The 16366-nt window shown below is 41.7% G+C and overlaps 3 protein-coding genes and 1 long non-coding RNA gene across 16 annotated transcripts; 2 read left to right on the top strand and 2 right to left on the bottom strand.

The window, feature by feature from the left end:
* Positions 1 to 399: 399 nt before the first annotated feature.
* On the bottom strand, positions 400 to 5068 carry LOC103970185 (uncharacterized). 13 transcript variants are annotated; one of them, XM_065172947.1, is made up of 6 exons: positions 4880 to 4999; positions 3121 to 3236; positions 2699 to 2946; positions 1452 to 1539; positions 854 to 920; positions 400 to 758 (listed from the first exon to the last, which is right to left on the bottom strand). In XM_065172947.1, exons 2-6 carry the CDS (start codon positions 3123 to 3125, stop codon positions 705 to 707), a joined length of 462 nt encoding a protein of 153 aa, XP_065029019.1. In that variant the 5' UTR covers positions 3126 to 3236; positions 4880 to 4999; the 3' UTR covers positions 400 to 704. The 13 variants fall into 13 exon arrangements, with proteins under 13 accessions (XP_065029019.1, XP_009382129.1, XP_065029025.1 ...); XM_009383854.3 differs by having other exon boundaries at positions 4866 to 4997; XM_065172953.1 differs by having other exon boundaries at positions 2699 to 2951; positions 4686 to 4983.
* A 2899-nt stretch (positions 5069 to 7967) lies between these two features.
* LOC135653416 (probable xyloglucan endotransglucosylase/hydrolase protein 32) lies at positions 7968 to 9565 on the top strand. The gene is made up of 4 exons (XM_065175375.1): positions 7968 to 8216; positions 8292 to 8392; positions 8475 to 8692; positions 8945 to 9565. Exons 1-4 carry the CDS (start codon positions 8021 to 8023, stop codon positions 9300 to 9302), a joined length of 873 nt encoding a protein of 290 aa, XP_065031447.1. The 5' UTR covers positions 7968 to 8020; the 3' UTR covers positions 9303 to 9565.
* A 1812-nt stretch (positions 9566 to 11377) lies between these two features.
* Positions 11378 to 12267, bottom strand: LOC108951756 (uncharacterized). Its single transcript, XR_010502236.1, has 3 exons — positions 12040 to 12267; positions 11881 to 11936; positions 11378 to 11803 (listed from the first exon to the last, which is right to left on the bottom strand). It is a non-coding gene; the product is annotated as an uncharacterized LOC108951756 (long non-coding RNA).
* Positions 12268 to 12601: 334 nt separating this feature from the next.
* On the top strand, positions 12602 to 14403 carry LOC135652874 (probable glucuronosyltransferase Os03g0107900). The gene is made up of 3 exons (XM_065174177.1): positions 12602 to 13363; positions 13440 to 13684; positions 13789 to 14403. The coding sequence occupies exons 1-3, from the start codon at positions 12764 to 12766 to the stop codon at positions 14318 to 14320; spliced, it is 1377 nt and encodes a 458-aa protein (XP_065030249.1). The 5' UTR covers positions 12602 to 12763; the 3' UTR covers positions 14321 to 14403.
* The last annotated feature ends 1963 nt before the right edge of the window (positions 14404 to 16366 follow it).

The following is a 16366-nucleotide window of genomic DNA, read 5'->3' as shown; positions in this document are numbered from 1 at the left end:
TCAGTATGCATCATAAATTTGATCTATCGTTATTTGATTTTGATTTGTGACATTAAAATTCTTCGCATAATAATAACATAATCATGATTTTTATGATTATATTTGGTACCAAACCTCTATGTTTAAAATCAAATATCTTAGACCTGTTTACTAGCATCATTCGCTTGTGAAAAGGTGTTATTCAGTTTTAATTTATGATGCTTGAATGATCCGTATATATTTTTTATTTACAATTTTAACACCCAGTTGGGGATACAAAGGAATCATGAGATAGTGTGACATAGTTTTAATGCACGTGTGAAAAGTTATTTTTTTGCATTCATCTCTTGAGCAACTTTAAAAGTTATATTTATAGTTAAACAAGGATTAGCGCTGTGAAGCATGACAAACAATTATGGCTTGCTGTAGAAATAGCAGCTATGATAGTGAATGCTGATCACAACTTGCAGATTAACATTAAACATGACCGATAACATCACGACAAAAACATGCCGAGGATCAGATGAATGCAAAAAAGTAACCCTCCTGACACAAAAAATAACAATTATGCTGTATAAACTTTCAGATGGACTTACAATCCACATCATCGGAGCTGAACATCTGTATTTGATTTGCACGGTTCAAGGACAACAACCATCCTTGGAAATCTACACACAAGAAGATCGAACTGGGATGATCCAATGTTGATATGATGATGACAGTCTCTAATCATAAAGGCCTTCTTCATGCCAGACATCAACTAAAAAATCCACCATCTCCTGAATAAGTTCAGCCAGGAAATTATTAGCTGGAAGAATATGCAATTATGTAGACTTTGAAAATCTAGAAATCGGAATGGTGAAACACTACCTACCGACAATGGGATGGGTTGCGGAAAAGGTTGAGTGGTTGAGACTAAATCCTCATATGTGGTGCTCCAGCTGCAAGGAAACATCAAACATTTAAGCAGCCAAAGAAACAACAAAAGAAAGTCCGTGACACAACATTGTTAGTTCAGTAAGATTCATTAAATTTTCTGGTCCACGGGTATCCACCCGGCTCAAATAAAGCAAGAAGGGTCTAACATTCTGCAAATCTTCAAAGATATTGTTTGGTGTAAAGGAAAATACATGAAAAATTATACAAACATGATGGTGTTGGAGAATTCTTGTAGGGTGATAGGCGACCTTGTTGATATAGCAATGGTGACAATAATTACCTTGAAAATGGGGGAAAAAAAAAGGATAACAGGGTGACCATATAGATGTATGATCATGCATATGCACAGAAAAAGATAATACGCAAAATTATAATAATAAATCTCTATAATAAAAAAACAAGGAAGAAAAGAGGCAGATGTTGCGGCCTAGCAAATGGCTATAAACTACTAAAAACTACTGGAAAACTTACAATTATCATTATTCAGATATTGACATTTATAGAGCAACAAGAAAGTAGAAACTCAAGCTAACCTTATTGTGGGTTCTCTCGGAGCCATATGGGATCTCTTAGACTGATCTCCAACCCATTCTCTTCGCATCTCATTCCAAGCTATAGCAGCTACTTAAAAGTCAGGCAGTGACACTAAGAATCTTTAGTGAAAATTTCAGTATGCATAAGGTAATCAACCGAAATTCCAAATGTTTTTAGCAACTGGCCGGTAAGTATGCAAGTTATTAAAGGGCCATAGGCACAAGGCAGAAAAATACAGCGAAATAATTGTGGTATATGCTAACTTTCTACAGAAGGTATAGAATGAAAGGATTCTACTTTTACATGATTATTGCTTAAAACCTATAGATAAAACTAACCAACATATAATGACAAAGAATACTTTCCATATTTATTATTATATATTTGTTGTCGTCAACATTCGGTACATGATAATCAAGAATTTGTATATTCATAGTTTAATAACCAACTTAACAAAATTCCAGATTAACAAACTCATCAAGTATTTCTTCTAGGATGTAGACAAGCAATTTAATCAGATGATGAAGAATCACAATTTCTAATGTAATCCAAAATTCATGCAACATAAGAATAAAAAGAAACAAAAAGAGAGCATTGGAAGAACCAAAAGCACTACAAATTATCCTCCAGGGCGATGCATCTAAAAGCAAAGACAAATATTACTTCTAAACTCTTTGAGGTCAGCTATATGTCTTTGCTGGCAATTGAACTCTGTTAAGAGCAATGTCTCTAGCTATCCAACATTCGACAAATCTTGCATTATTTTTGATAATTTTTTTCCAGATTATCCTCTTATCTCTCTGGGCACCACCAGTCAGAACTTATCTAATTGGAATATTTATAGATTTCTTGTTAGCCTGCCCAACTCATCTTAAAAAGTCCTTCAGTAAATCCATAATTAAAGCTACCTAACTTGCACATAGATGAAAACATTTCTTCATTTTTTTAATAATCCCAAACATCTATCTCAACATTAAAATACACATGATACCAACTTTTTGAATGTGTTGTTTCCTAAGTTCCTATGTTCACATCTTACGACTGTCTTATAAACTTTTTTCCTTAAGTACAAAGTCACATAAGTATCACACAAATCTCTGAACACAAAATATAAGTAACATTAAGCTATTGCAACTTTAAGTAGAAGAGTACCTTAATGCCAAATATGAAATACAAATAAAGCAAATGTTTAGTGACTAGAGATAATGGCATGTTAAATATCAACAAAATAATAAGAGGGACCAACCTTGATTAGTAAATAAGTTGTTATGATTTTCCTCTGGCAACATCATGATCTCATTGGCAGCATTAGGTGCTAAAGAGAAATTTGTCTCAAGGGAATGAGATATGCTAATATTGTTCTCCATTGCCTCTGGACTTGAAGACCATTGGCTTTCTTTGTGTGCTGAAAAATGACCAATATTTATCTTCTTAGATGCCATCGGCGTTCTTTCTGGTAAAGATTGAGGTTTGGCTAGACCTCCAACACAACAACTGCTCTGTTCAAGATAAAAATATGAGAGGTGCTCCCGTTGAATACAATACCGGATACATGAGTGCACTAAATCCAAACCGCAACATTAACAACTGGGATGACTGAAATGCTAAAGAAGAATAGATTCAACTAAATAAATCTGGTTCTTTTTTTGCAGCTTAAATGTCACCTACCCCATGTATTCTATGAGACAGTTGCTTCCTTAAGTTTATCCATCTAACAGGCTCTGCGAGGCAGAACCAGATAGCTTTCACACTTCCAATTAATATATGTCATCAGATTCTTCATTCTGTAAAATCTGAGAATTCATCAGTGTCATGTAAAAACAGTAAAGACATATGCATTTGGACTATCTAACAAAAACATATCACAGAGAATAAAAAAAAAAATCAGTTCCAACCAATACAAATCATCAGAAAGCAAACATTATTCAAATCACATTTTCCTAAAACTCCAATATCAATGAGAATCAGGAAGATTAGGAATCCTTGTCCTGCTTTGCATGGGTAGATAAACCATCAATGCTGTAATTCTAACTCAAGGAGGTTGAACAAGGTGGATATATTATTAAAGAAAATAGACTGGACGGAAATCCAGTTTAATTATAAAATGTCTGAATGAATAATGTGGTTTACTTTTGGATTGGATTCAAAATACAAATTAAAAATAAATTGGGCAGTTTGAACTTCAAAAGTTATAGTTCCTTAACTATTCATGAGCACATGCCATAGTGTTGATCCAAATATAATGCCACAAAGAGCCTTGTTACTTAAGGGAACTTTTACTGATACTTGATTCTTATCAAAAGCTATTGCTGGACTAAATTTAGATCCTCTCATGGTTAGGTCTCAGAACATTTCTTGCTCTTCTTCAATTGAAACTTCCTACTCGAACAACAAGCCACATGGGTGTTGCTCAGTTCTGTTTTGGTTTCTATGGACCACCTTCCTTCTTATTGAGGACTGCTTGAGGCCTTATTGGCATGAATAAGCAAAATGAATAAGCAAAATGACCAATGCTCATTGAAACATAACTGTTGAAACTTCCTTCTTGAACAAAAAGCCATAAGGTTGTTGCTCAGTTCTGTTTCGGTTTCTTTGGATCACCTTACTTCTTATGAGGTCTTATTGCCCTGGAGGTGACAATATTTTTGGCATGAATACGCAAAACGACCCATGTTCATTGAAACACAACTGTTGATACTTCCTACTTGAACAACAAGCCATAAGGTTGCAGATCGATTCTGTGTTTCAGTTTATTTGGATCACCTATCTTCTCACTAAGGACTACTCTAGGCCTTTCTGTCTCAGTAGGAACAATATTTTTGGCATGTATAGGCAAAAATGACCTGTGTTAATTTCAAACATAATTCAAGTCTTGAAAAATACCAAACTGCATGCTACTCTCATCCATGAGCGAGCAACTAAACGTGCAAATAACATCAACCCCTAATAAAATTATCCGTCGTTGCAATTTGCAGAGGTAAAAATTACTCTACACGCATGCTCTTCTTCAGGAATTTTAACGCTCAACGCTGTAACTACACAGAAAAGGAAAGAACACAGAAACCATATACAAGTCCTTTCGACATCAAACTCTCCCTTCCCCCGATCTGAGCAAACATCCAATAAACGTGCGGTCAAATCTGGCTACTCCTAACTAAAATACACAGCGCCAAGTCTTTCCATTCCCACGACAAGCAAAAGAGGGGAATAAAAATTAAGTAATCGAGCACGACCAAAGACCGAATTATTTCTAGCGGAATGGGACGCGGCCGACGGAGACGAATCTGGCCCCAGAATCACCCGAATTAATAAATGCACGATCGACTCAACCGACGGAAAGGGCCAAAGAACGATCAAATCAAATTAGCAGACTACAAGAGAACAAAAAGGGGCCGCAGGCAACAGAAACAAACACAGATGGGTTTGCCTGTTGGGATTAGAAATAGCATCAGCATCGATTCGACGATCGAGAAAATGGTTGAGATGCAAAAATCAAGGGAAGGAATTTAGGGTTTGAGGGCGGAACGCAGCCATACATACCCTCGATTCCTCCTCGATCGAAGCGTAGCGGGTAAGGAACCGGGAAAGCAACTACTCTTGGGACTTCGTTGGGGATTGGAGGTCTGATTGGGCCCCGCCTCTTGGATCCTAACTCGTGGACGGATGCCACGTGGCGAACGAGACGCAATCTCACGGTCCCAATTAATTGCGAATTAGAAAATTGGGAATATTTAACGTGCGCTGCAGTGGTATATATATATATATATATATATATATATATATATATATATATATATAATCCCATTTGGTGGTATAAAAAGAGGCCCAAAAATATATAAGAGGGTCTTAACTTCATATATTATGTAGAGTTAGATTAAGTCTTTAACTAGTATTTAAAGTGATGTTATATTCACTATGCACTCAATAACCAGAAGGGTTGGCTAACTTAATTTTTTTGATGTCTGATGTTTGAATAATCTTGTTCGGTGGATCGTTTCCATTTCTTGTGAATTGAGATGAGAGTGTGGATATAAAATGATATTGACATGAATATGAGATAAGGGTGTAGAGATAAGAGGTACCGACATGAATATGTGTGATTACAAGATAGATACTCTCTCAACAAAAAAAAAAAAAAAAAAAAGATGTGGTTGATAAAATAGGTATTCATGTTTCTTATAACATCGCATTCCAATTCGTATAAATGTCAATAAAAGCAGCAACATAAATTAGGATACATATCCAAGTGGGGTTATCCCCAACTACTTCAATCATTTCAAAGTCTACAAAGTCACGTATAAAACTCGAGTATTTGACATTCGTAAAGAGTTAGGTAGAACACAAGAGGATGACAGTTGATGGCTACAACCACCAACCGCCACCCAAATCTTAAATCCTTTTAAAAAAAATACACCTAAATTTGCACTCAAATTAAATCACAAACATCAAAAAAAACAAAACCTTTTTTTTTTCTCTAACTTAAAGTTAAAACTAAGCATTTACATGTAATTGTGGACCTCGGCCACGTTAGTCAACCTATGAAACGATGTCCTTCATATCTTGCATAGCCAATTAATGCTTGCGAAAACCCTCACGAAATCCAATCGTCGACCAATGAGCATCAACATACATGTTACCTTCTCCGGCCGACATCTTTATCCATTTGTTTGTTTGGCTAACACAAGAAAGAATCAAAGCAAATAAAAGAAGTCCGTTGGTCTTTTCCTAGCCAAACATTTTGATTGGTCTCAGCCTCCAAGTTGGACATGGAAGCCGCCCAATCATTCAATCTCATCATCATCATCGACTTGGCATTTAGCGATCACCACCCATTTTGTTTGGTCCCCTCACATGGAATTGTTCCCTATTTGATTGTAAAATGTATGTATATTATATATATATAGTTAAGGGTTTCTAGTTTTAATTAATAAGTGAAGACCTACTATCCGCATACGATCCCATAGTACGGAGTCAACACTAAGCTCGAACTCATATGTATCAAGTTCATTTACGAATTAAATTTCTTGAGAATGACATGACACCTATAAGCGAAGGAAGGAGTCTATAATTGTAAACTTAGACGAAGGTGAAAGTTCAAACAAAATCAATAATTTGGTTCGATGTTAGATCATCTCATCAAATCGAAACGTGACAAAATTGGTTTTGTGGATCATCTCGCTAGGTGGGATGGCGATGCAACATCTCATCGATCGATAATCAAAATAGCAAAGTGCAATAAGAATACGGTGTGGGATGCATTTAAACGATCAACATCAAAATTGTCTTGTCCTTTTGATTTAAATGGGGTCAATTCATGTGTCCTATTAGCCTCTTCGAGAGACATGCGAGTGTAACCACACATGGCGAAGCGAACTATTTGTTCGAAGCAGGTGAGATGTCCCCTGCATTATGTGGTATTCTATTTCTTTGGCTGCTATCATGACGTGGGTTTGGATAAGCACTGTGGCCATGGTGGCTGTGCATGTGAGATGCTGGGCTTCCCTCCGCTTGTTCTTTAGAGACTTGCTAATACAATGTGATTTGCTCAACTTGTCATGTGCTATGAATAGTAATTTGCTAGTAATCAAGTCATATTCATTTTGGTCAACTTATGTTACTACCAACTGGTTAATCACATGACATTATATTGCAAAAAATTCATGGTCAATTCATCACTAATGGAAGGTAGTTCGATTTAGGATATCAATTGGGATGAGTAATTCTAGTAGTTAAATTAGGATATCACTCGATTTGTATGTCATTTGGGTGATTAGCTCATAAGAATCAGAGTTATCATCCCACAAATTAAAAATCTTTCGTTGATGTTGTAAGCAACCGACAAAGTAGGTTAGGAGAAGTACGGAAGAATAGGAGATGATTGCTAGGCTTCCACAATGGGGTTGACATCAAAGCTAGGCGAAGTCAAAGAGAACTGACCAATTAAAATGCCATAACATGGATTTGAGGAGAGTTGGATTGGGCAGTGGAGACTTTGGGCGGTCTTTCTAATTAGATCATGAATATAATGCAATTGGATGATAAGAAAAGAGTTGATAGTTCATTTGGAACAGAGATTTCTAATTGGCTCGATTGGGTCTTCTTCTTCTTCTTCTTCTTTCTTTCTTTTCTTTGATTTTGGATGCTTCAGCAACGGAGGTGGCTTGATGTTTGGCACAATAACCGGAGTACGCAACCCCGGTGGGGCCTCCGTCATCCCCCTAAACCACGGAAAGCGCCAAACCTCCAAACTCCGAACCCATTGTGGTCTTCGTGCTTAATGGCGGTGTGGCCTAATCCCTACAGCAGCAGATAGTGACGCGCTATGCTGACTCCTTTAGCCGCTCGACAACGTCAAGAACGCCAGTGTCAGCTGACACAACTCACTTTGTGATCCGTCACCCAATTGTTGGCATATGGAAATCACGGCATGATCTGAGGAAGAAAATGCATGTTGTGCTCACCAAAATCTCACTCCATGGCTTAACCCACCACCGCTATAAATATGGCAGCCTTCCAAACCCATCATTGCATCAGCCTGCAGCCTCTCAGTTTCCTCTCTTCCGCCTGCATGGCTTGCCTCATTCCCTTGCTTGTCTTCCTCGTTTTGCGCACCGCTGATGCGCAGCCCTCGCCAGGATACCATCCGAGTTCTTCGGTGAGTCCTATCAGATTCTACGAAGGCTACAGCAATCTCTGGGGGCCTCAGCATCAGACGATCTCCCCGGATCAGTATTCTACGACCATTTGGCTCGACACCAGCTCAGGTCCGTTGTTCTCGCTCTCCAGGTTTGGACTTCCTTCCCTGCATCTCTGACCTCGTCGAACTCATACGAACGCAGGGAGTGGATTCAAGTCGAAGAACTCTTACCGAAACGGCTACTTCGGTGCTTCGATCAAGCTCCAAAGCGGCTACACCGCCGGAGTGAACACGGCATTCTATGTGAGTCCCTGCTAAGAGTGCGTCCGCCAATTCTTTCCACCTCTGCACGCTTGTGCTAATTGCCCGTCATCATCATGTGTAGCTCTCCAACAATCAAGCTTACCCTGGGTTCCACGACGAGGTGGACATCGAGTTCTTGGGGAACATAGAGGGCAGGCCATACATACTGCAGACGAACGTGTACGTCAGGGGGAGCGGCGATGGCAGGATCATCGGCAGGGAGATGCGGTTCCACCTCTGGTTCGATCCCACCGCCAGCTTCCACCATTACGCCATTCTTTGGGACCCCGACGAGATAATGTGAGTACTTCGGAAACTATCCTTTTCGAACAGTGCCAACCGAGTGGGGGCACTGATGGTCACATCAGTGCTGTAGCAACTGTGGGGCGGTACGCGCAAGCAGTAGACCTGATGGATCTATGTACTCCTGGACTGCACCGGAGACCCATGATCAAGCCATAATCAACGGGCTTGACAGTGTCTCTTCTCCCTTACCAATTCGGTTTTCTGCAGATAGACAAAAACATCTTACGTCAACGTAATATGATGCAGATTCCTGGTGGACGATGTGCCGATACGGCGATACGCGAGGAAGGTGGAGGCGACGTTCCCCGACCGGCCCATGTGGGTGTACGGCTCCATCTGGGACGCGTCGTCGTGGGCCACCGACAACGGCAAGTACAAGGCGGATTACCGCTACCAGCCCTTCGTCGCCAAGTACACCGACTTCAAGCTGGGGGGGTGCACCGGGTCGGCGCCGCCGAGCTGCCGCCCGGTGCCGTCGTCGCCCTCGGGCCACGGGCTGAGCCCCCAGCAGTACGCGGCGATGCGGTGGGTGCAGAACAACTACATGGTCTACTACTACTGCGAGGACTCCAGCAGGGACCGTTCTCTCACGCCGGAGTGCTGAAGCCTAGTTTGGGCCCTGTGGTTGGTATGCTGCTGCTACAAGGAGGAGCCGCCCTGCTACTACTATATGATGTCGGTAGTTGAGGCGTTCGTGGGTGTCATAGTTTTCGATACTGATACAAGTTTGGGTGCTGCCGTGTTCTTTTTCTCTGTCGGTGTTGTAGTCCGTCCATATATTTGGTCATACTCATATTTATACACATGTCCAAAGTGTATCAAATGAAGGTTGATGCAGTCAATATAAGGGTTATACTTCTTCTCTCTGCTCGTGTTGTCCCCTCAAAAGCTTTTCTGCATGAGCATCGTCTGCAATCCAGCAATGGTTGAACCAGGATATGAATGGGAAGTCCATGATCCAACGTAGCTTTCATCGATATGTCCACAAGTCGCACTACGTCCGACCCCGGTTGTCGAAGGGGTTGTTGGCCCATGGAACATATAACGGTAATGAGCTCAATCAATTGTTTGGGGACCGATCAATTTGGAGTGAGAACGGATGTACCATACACGACACGGGTTCTTCAACATGATCAACGAAACGTGAAGTACGGTGGAATGAGAAGTCTGTTCCTGCCGTGTATGACATCCACCGGGGAAAATAAGTTACCTCAGATGTTTAGTACTACTGATTGGGAATATATAATTAGAGGGGAGATATCACAATACTAATTTTAAGTATCAAAAGGGATCAGTTTGGAAAGCTCCTCCCGACCTCGATCTTTGTGTAGGTAACGAGCTTAGAGAGACCGCGCTCTATTCTACATGACTGCTCGCATACGAATTAGAGTCATGTTATGCTGACGAAGATGTCAACGATATTTTCTACTAACATTTTAGCGCTACGAGGATCTGATGTAGCAGGAGTTTTCGTAGACCATTCCTATCTATGAACATTCGAGTGAGGCTCCGCCTTCGACCCATGATACTTTTACTTAGATAAAGCAATAGTCACATTTTCCCCACATATATACATCCATCTCGTTGTGAGTACTAGATCCTCATCTCCGGGAGTATCGTCGAGCCATCTACTCATTCCTGTCAATGCGTTCTTCAACCTTACCTAGCAAATGCAAGTATTAGCATATATAATACAAGTTGTTACCTTGCTTTTACCCTATGGATGATGACATTGCCTCAACCATCCTCAATAGTCTGGCAACCATCAGCATCGATGTCTGTTGGGGTCCTCCCACCCTATAAATTATCGACATCTCATGGCTATCCAAGACTTATCGAGCCACTAGTCGAGGAAGCGGAGCGCCCCCAATCCTAACTGTAGAGTTCAGTAGGCTACCTCACCACTATTCTACTTTGCTTGAATCTAGATAACTCTTGTTTTCCCCCTGTCGAATTGCTAATAGAGTTGGTATGGTGCCCTTGGGTTCTAGTTCCGAATGAAATGTCGTCAAACTCCCTCGGTGAGCTATAGCTAGTGGGAGTACCACTCTCTCGTCATGCCATAGGGTCTTGCGGGGAAAGATTATTGTAATAGAGTAGAATGAATAGAAATAGAACACATCCCATTGAATCCAAAATATTGCCTTATTAAAGGCCCCATATGCCCAGTTACTGGCTGAAACCTATCTCCACCTAATAGCCCATATCATCGCTAATGCTACTAAGATAACTGTGTTCCCTTCCAAACTTTTTTAATTGGTCCTCGATAAATCTTTAAATTTTTGGCATCATATATTCCCATTAGTCCAACGATTAGAAGACTCAGTTTTCAAATGCCTCTTAATTGGCATGATCAAACAACCATCCAAAAGCAATGACCAGAAAGTTCATATTCAAGAACAAGACATTTCAACAGTTGAGCCCAAAAATCCAAAGGAGATACCATTAATTGATCAACTAAGATGAAGAATCAATGAGGGCCAAGTGCCTTAATTTGGGGGATCCTTCTGAATTCGTCAAAGCCATATCGACCATTTTACAAGATTTTGCAAACTGATCCAAGTTTTAGCACTCCATGTCAAATCTTGACAACAGAACTGTTTCATTGGTCACCCACAAAAGTGCAATAAACGAAACGAAAAAGGGAATTGAAGAAGCGGAGTAAACAAATCTGCGGCATATATGCAACTCGGGTTTCTCAAGAAGTTCCCCGTCTAGATCAATTACAGAAGTCAACAAGGAAAAGCGATAACCAAGAAAGCCACTCACAACAATGGCAATGAGTTCATGTCACCCCCACAAACAAAAGACCCCAAGCCAGACACTAGAAGACAAAAAATACCAATAGAAAATAACGAAGCCAAAAAAACCGATAGCCCATATCGAAAACAAACTTGGCTAGAAACTGATGGGAGATTTTTAGCATCGGCATCCTCAGGACAACCCTAAATCGAATCTTGACCGAATGAATGTTTAGATCAAGATGACAGATATGAAACTACACATTCTCAGAAGTACCGCGCTTGGATCAAATGTAGACGCCAGATAGAAACGAGAACCGAGGGAGCTCCTATTTCGACGAAGATGACGAGCTCGTGTCACCCCCTAAACAAAGGAATCGCAGGTAAGAGACTGAAACCCAAATAACTCCATGAAACGATCCAGAAATCAAACAAACCCACCAAACTCAAGATCGGAGGCCTTCTCGAAGAGGGTTGGTGAAGGCGAAGCGGAGGATCTGAAACGAAGAATACCACTAGTAGCAATCAAGATCGTACAAGAAACAATAATAAAGGGTTAGGGATAAAAGGTAGCAAGAAATGGAGGGATATTTTACAGACGTTGGAAGATTCTGAAGCCCGTTCATCGCTGGTGAAGTCACGGAAAGAAGAACCAGCGTCGAGCAGAAGGGATTGATTTGTTATGCAAGTTTCGATGCCCCATATATATATATATATATATCGGATGAGGCTATCATCTCAACTGAAATCCAATTAACTCTCTGTCCGAACCTGACTTGAGCTGTACATTCTTAATCCAACCTGTCACACTTCCGCCACGGCGCGATGCATTGTTGGTATAGCAAACACGTGTCATGTGAGTGATCTGGTGAGGACCGAAGCTAACTGAACGTCCCTTGTGGCAGTGACTTGGACTGACGACCAACTTAATGCCCCCATGAGATCTCGAACATGACCTCACGAGCTTCTTCCTTCAATCCTAATAATCTTAGGCCGAAAGGAGAGATCAGAGAAAGAACAGTACGTAATCTTTTCAGCAAAAGCGATGGAGACGAGGTTGGTGTGGCGCCATCACGCCTAGAGATCGTCCATGTCGATGTGGCCACCATGGACAGAAACTTGTTCCTCCTGGTGTTTTCATGGATTGGTCGTCAGCTACCTTCCCCCCTGCAACCTTAATGGATTAACCCTTCATGTCTACTCCACCTTCTACCTCGCTGAAAGCCCCACCCCATCTGCAGTCTCTCTCTTCCTCACCTGAGCTCTTTTAAGCTCCTGTTGCCTGAGAAGCCATCTCTATTCCTATCCAATTCTCTCTCCACAGATGAAGCTGATGGCCAGAAGAGCCCAACTCCACCATCACCAGTGCCACCAGCACCTCTCCCTGAAAGCTCTCCATCTCAGGAAATACTACAAATGGATCCCCTGGTTAGCTCTGTTCATCTACCTCTTCCTCACCACCACTCCCACCTCCTACTCTTTCTTGTTTCATCCCCTCGACCTCAAACCTCTTCTCCCGGCCAAAACCAATCCTCCAGCTCTCATCCAGTCTCCGCAGCCGTCGTCTGCTGCGCTTCCTAAGATATATGTATATGAGCTCCCTTCTCGGTACAACAAGGACTGGCTGTCGAACTCGCGGTGCGGCAGCCACCTGTTCGCCTCGGAGGTGGCGATCCACGAGGCACTGCTCGGTTACCCCGGCCGCGCCGTCGACCCCAACGAGGCCGACTTCTTCTTCGTCCCCGTCTACGTCTCCTGCAACTTCAGCACCCCCAACGGCTTCCCCTCCCTCCACCACGCCCGCCCCCTTCTGTCCTCCGCGGTCGACTTCGTCTCCTCCCATCTCCCCTTCTGGAACCGCTCCCACGGCCGCGACCACGTCTTCGTCGCCTCGCACGACTACGGCGCCTGCTTCCACGCCATGGTGATAATCTAATTCTCCATTCCCACTCTTCTGTTTCACATATATGTATAGGATAACAGCTCAACGGTGTTTACAGGAAGATGTGGCGATCGCGGACGGGATACCGGTGTTCATGAAGAGGTCAATCATTTTGCAGACGTTCGGGGTGCGGCCGCCGCATCCGTGCCAGCAAGCGGAGCACGTTCTGATTCCTCCCTACGTGCCGCCGGACATAGAAGATGAGTGGCCGGCGCCAGAGAAGGCGAGGCGCGACATTTTCGTCTTCTTCCGCGGCAAGATGGAGGTCCATCCCAAGAACGTCAGCGGCCGCTTCTATAGCAAGTAATTGTGAGCTCAGAACACGAAGAAACGCAGGCGTTTGTTCGAGCTCGTCATGTCCTTAATCGATTAATCGGCGACGATTCCTTACTGTCGGATGGATGCAGGAGGGTGAGGACGGAGATATGGCGGCGGTACAGCGGGAACCCGAGGTTCCGGCTGCAGAGGAAGCGGTCGGGGGACTACCGGGCGGAAATGGCGCGGTCGGTGTTCTGCCTGTGCCCGCTGGGGTGGGCGCCGTGGAGCCCGCGGTTGGTGGAGGCGGTGGCGCTCGGCTGCGTGCCCGTCATCGTCGCCGACGGCATTCGGCTGCCATTCCCGGAGTCGTTGCGGTGGCCGGAGATATCGCTGACGGTGGCGGAGGCTGACGTCGGCCGCCTCGAGGCGACGCTCGACCACGTGACGGCGACAAACTTGTCTGCCATCCAGAAGAACCTGTGGGACCCGGCGCGGCGGCGGGCGCTGCTCTTCCGCCGCCGCATGGCGGAGGGCGACGCAACGTGGCACGTCCTCACGAAGCTCCAGGGGATGAGGCTCCGTCGCTCGTCGGGCGATGGCGAAGCTGTGAGAACCGACACGTGGAGGTACCCGGTGGACCGCCGGTCGTACCGCGAGCGTCCCGAGGCTGTCGTGAGATGATTTGGCGACACGTTATTGGTCGGAGATCCCAGTTGTCGTTAAGAAGCCAAATTTGGTGTTGTACCTACACGTAATTTTCTCTTTTATTATATATATATATATATATATATATATATATATATATATATATATATATATATATATATATATATATATATATATATATAAACATCAAGCATCTATTGTCAAGGAACAATACCCCCTTTAATAGCTCCAAACCTTTTTTCATATGAGTTATTACCTAGGCACAAGCTTATTGTATATATTTATTCTAAACCAATAGGAATACTTATTTGAAGTCCAACCTGTGCCCATTTTGATATATTGATAGTAAAGTTATATATTAATTCACTCTTCAAATATATCACTTTCATCTAAATTATGGAAAAACTAAAACTAAAATATTCTCAATCATTTTATTTTTTTTAAGAATGATTATATCGTATTTGTGGTGAGGTTCATTCATTCATTAAGCATCTAAATTACGATCGACAAATACAGCTAAAATTAGTTGGCGAATTGATCGATTTCTTGGTATCAAGAGGTATTTTAGGAGTTGAGGTAAAAACAAAAAAAAGAATTCTATTTCTTGATAAAATTCATCTCGAGAAGAAGAACAAGTCATATTCCGAGAACAAAAGTCATCAAAGCCTGAGCCAAAAACACTTGGAGATGTTGTTCCTTCTACCGAAAGATAACACTCAGGTCTCCGTTTCACCGGAAAAAGTCAAAAAGGATGGTTGGTGAAGTGAAGGAGCTCTTTAAAGATGCTTTAAGGAGTGGATTAAACAAGTTTCGTCGGAAAGATCAAAGAGTGGAAGAAGAGGGTTCGGTAATAAATGGAGAGAGGACAGAGTTACGTGCGGGCCATTCTCTTTGCTCATCATCTCTTCCTCTACAATAAGCATGGTTGGCAAGTTGGATGTGATACCACTCGGTGCGCACTCGTCTTGCGTCTCAATCAATGAGATTTATTATTCTCATATATGTTCCCATCGACGGTAACGTTTTGCCATCCAATTCACCGCATGTGAATCAAATATTAAACGAGGCCGAATTATATATACATATATAAAGGTTCGGTGTATCGTATCGTACCGACGTTTCGATCCGGGTTCGATATGGCACGGTACCGGTGTATCGGACGGTACATCAGGGCATACCGAGCGATATACCATAGTGTATCGAATATTTATTTTTTATTTTTTCATACTGTAGTAGTAGTGCTACAGTTTAGTATTGTAGCCCTGTAGTGGTACCGAACGATCCGCGTACCGGTAACTTATCGAACCGGTACGTACCACCCGATACGGACGGTACGTTTCGGTACGATAGACCTTTATATATATATATATATATATATATATATATATATATATATATTAGTTACCATAATATATTAAAGCTTAGAACATAAATATGATGATACATAATAAGACAGTAGGCCTTTTTTTTTGTTTGTTTTGTGAAAATATAATTCCAAATATCTATATTAATTTTTTCAATAAAATAAACTTTTTTTCTGATATTTAAATCAGAATTGATTAAAAATTATTTATATAATGAAAGAGTGTGTTTATATTTTTCTATTGTCTGAAGAATTACTGTATCAGATCGATTAAGAAAATATTCCTCGTAGAGATTTGATACATTAATAAGATTCAGGTAATTACAGGCCCATGCGTTGCATGATGTGTGTTAAATTAGGTGCATTGATCCTTCTACGTTGACGTGTACTTAATAACGTCCAACCTTGACGTTGCTATACGTATACACAAAAATGCATATACGCGTAGTTAATGTGGCCGTGCTTATGATTTCATGTCGAATCAAGCCTGTGAAAAATGGATTTGATATTTCAGAAATTTACCTTAATTTTTTTTTTATAACATCGGATAATTTGGAAAATTATCGATTTATTTCTTTACTGTTTTGATTTCCTTCTCTTCGATGAATCGAGCCGATCAACAACGAGCAAGTTAGATTCATCGATGTTGTCAGCCAAAATGACGATTTAGGAATGAAGAATGCTCCACGATTAAAAAC

This window comes from Musa acuminata, chromosome BXJ3-11 (genome assembly GCF_036884655.1).
Source record: "Musa acuminata AAA Group cultivar baxijiao chromosome BXJ3-11, Cavendish_Baxijiao_AAA, whole genome shotgun sequence".
In the NCBI taxonomy this organism is placed as follows: Eukaryota; Viridiplantae; Streptophyta; class Magnoliopsida; order Zingiberales; family Musaceae; genus Musa; species Musa acuminata.
This window is presented reverse-complemented; position numbering and strand designations above follow the sequence as displayed.

Bases quoted from the DNA above. Each gene is read 5' to 3' on its own strand.
- LOC135652874 (XM_065174177.1), top strand. From the start codon at position 12,764: ATGAAGCTGATGGCCAGAAGAGCCCAACTCCACCATCACCAGTGCCAC. The intron at 13,364-13,439 runs GTGATAATCTAA...CGGTGTTTACAG, and splicing joins GCGCCTGCTTCCACGCCATG to GAAGATGTGGCGATCGCGGA. The intron at 13,685-13,788 runs GTAATTGTGAGC...GGATGGATGCAG, and splicing joins AGCGGCCGCTTCTATAGCAA to GAGGGTGAGGACGGAGATAT.
- LOC135653416 (XM_065175375.1), top strand. From the start codon at position 8,021: ATGGCTTGCCTCATTCCCTTGCTTGTCTTCCTCGTTTTGCGCACCGCT. The intron at 8,393-8,474 runs GTGAGTCCCTGC...CATCATGTGTAG, and splicing joins GAGTGAACACGGCATTCTAT to CTCTCCAACAATCAAGCTTA. The intron at 8,693-8,944 runs GTGAGTACTTCG...AATATGATGCAG, and splicing joins TGGGACCCCGACGAGATAAT to ATTCCTGGTGGACGATGTGC.
- LOC103970185 (XM_065172944.1), bottom strand. The intron at 1,543-2,698 runs GTTGGTCCCTCT...CTGACTTTTAAG, and splicing joins CAACTTATTTACTAATCAAG to TAGCTGCTATAGCTTGGAAT. The intron at 921-1,451 runs GTTAGCTTGAGT...GTTTCCTTGCAG, and splicing joins CCGAGAGAACCCACAATAAG to CTGGAGCACCACATATGAGG.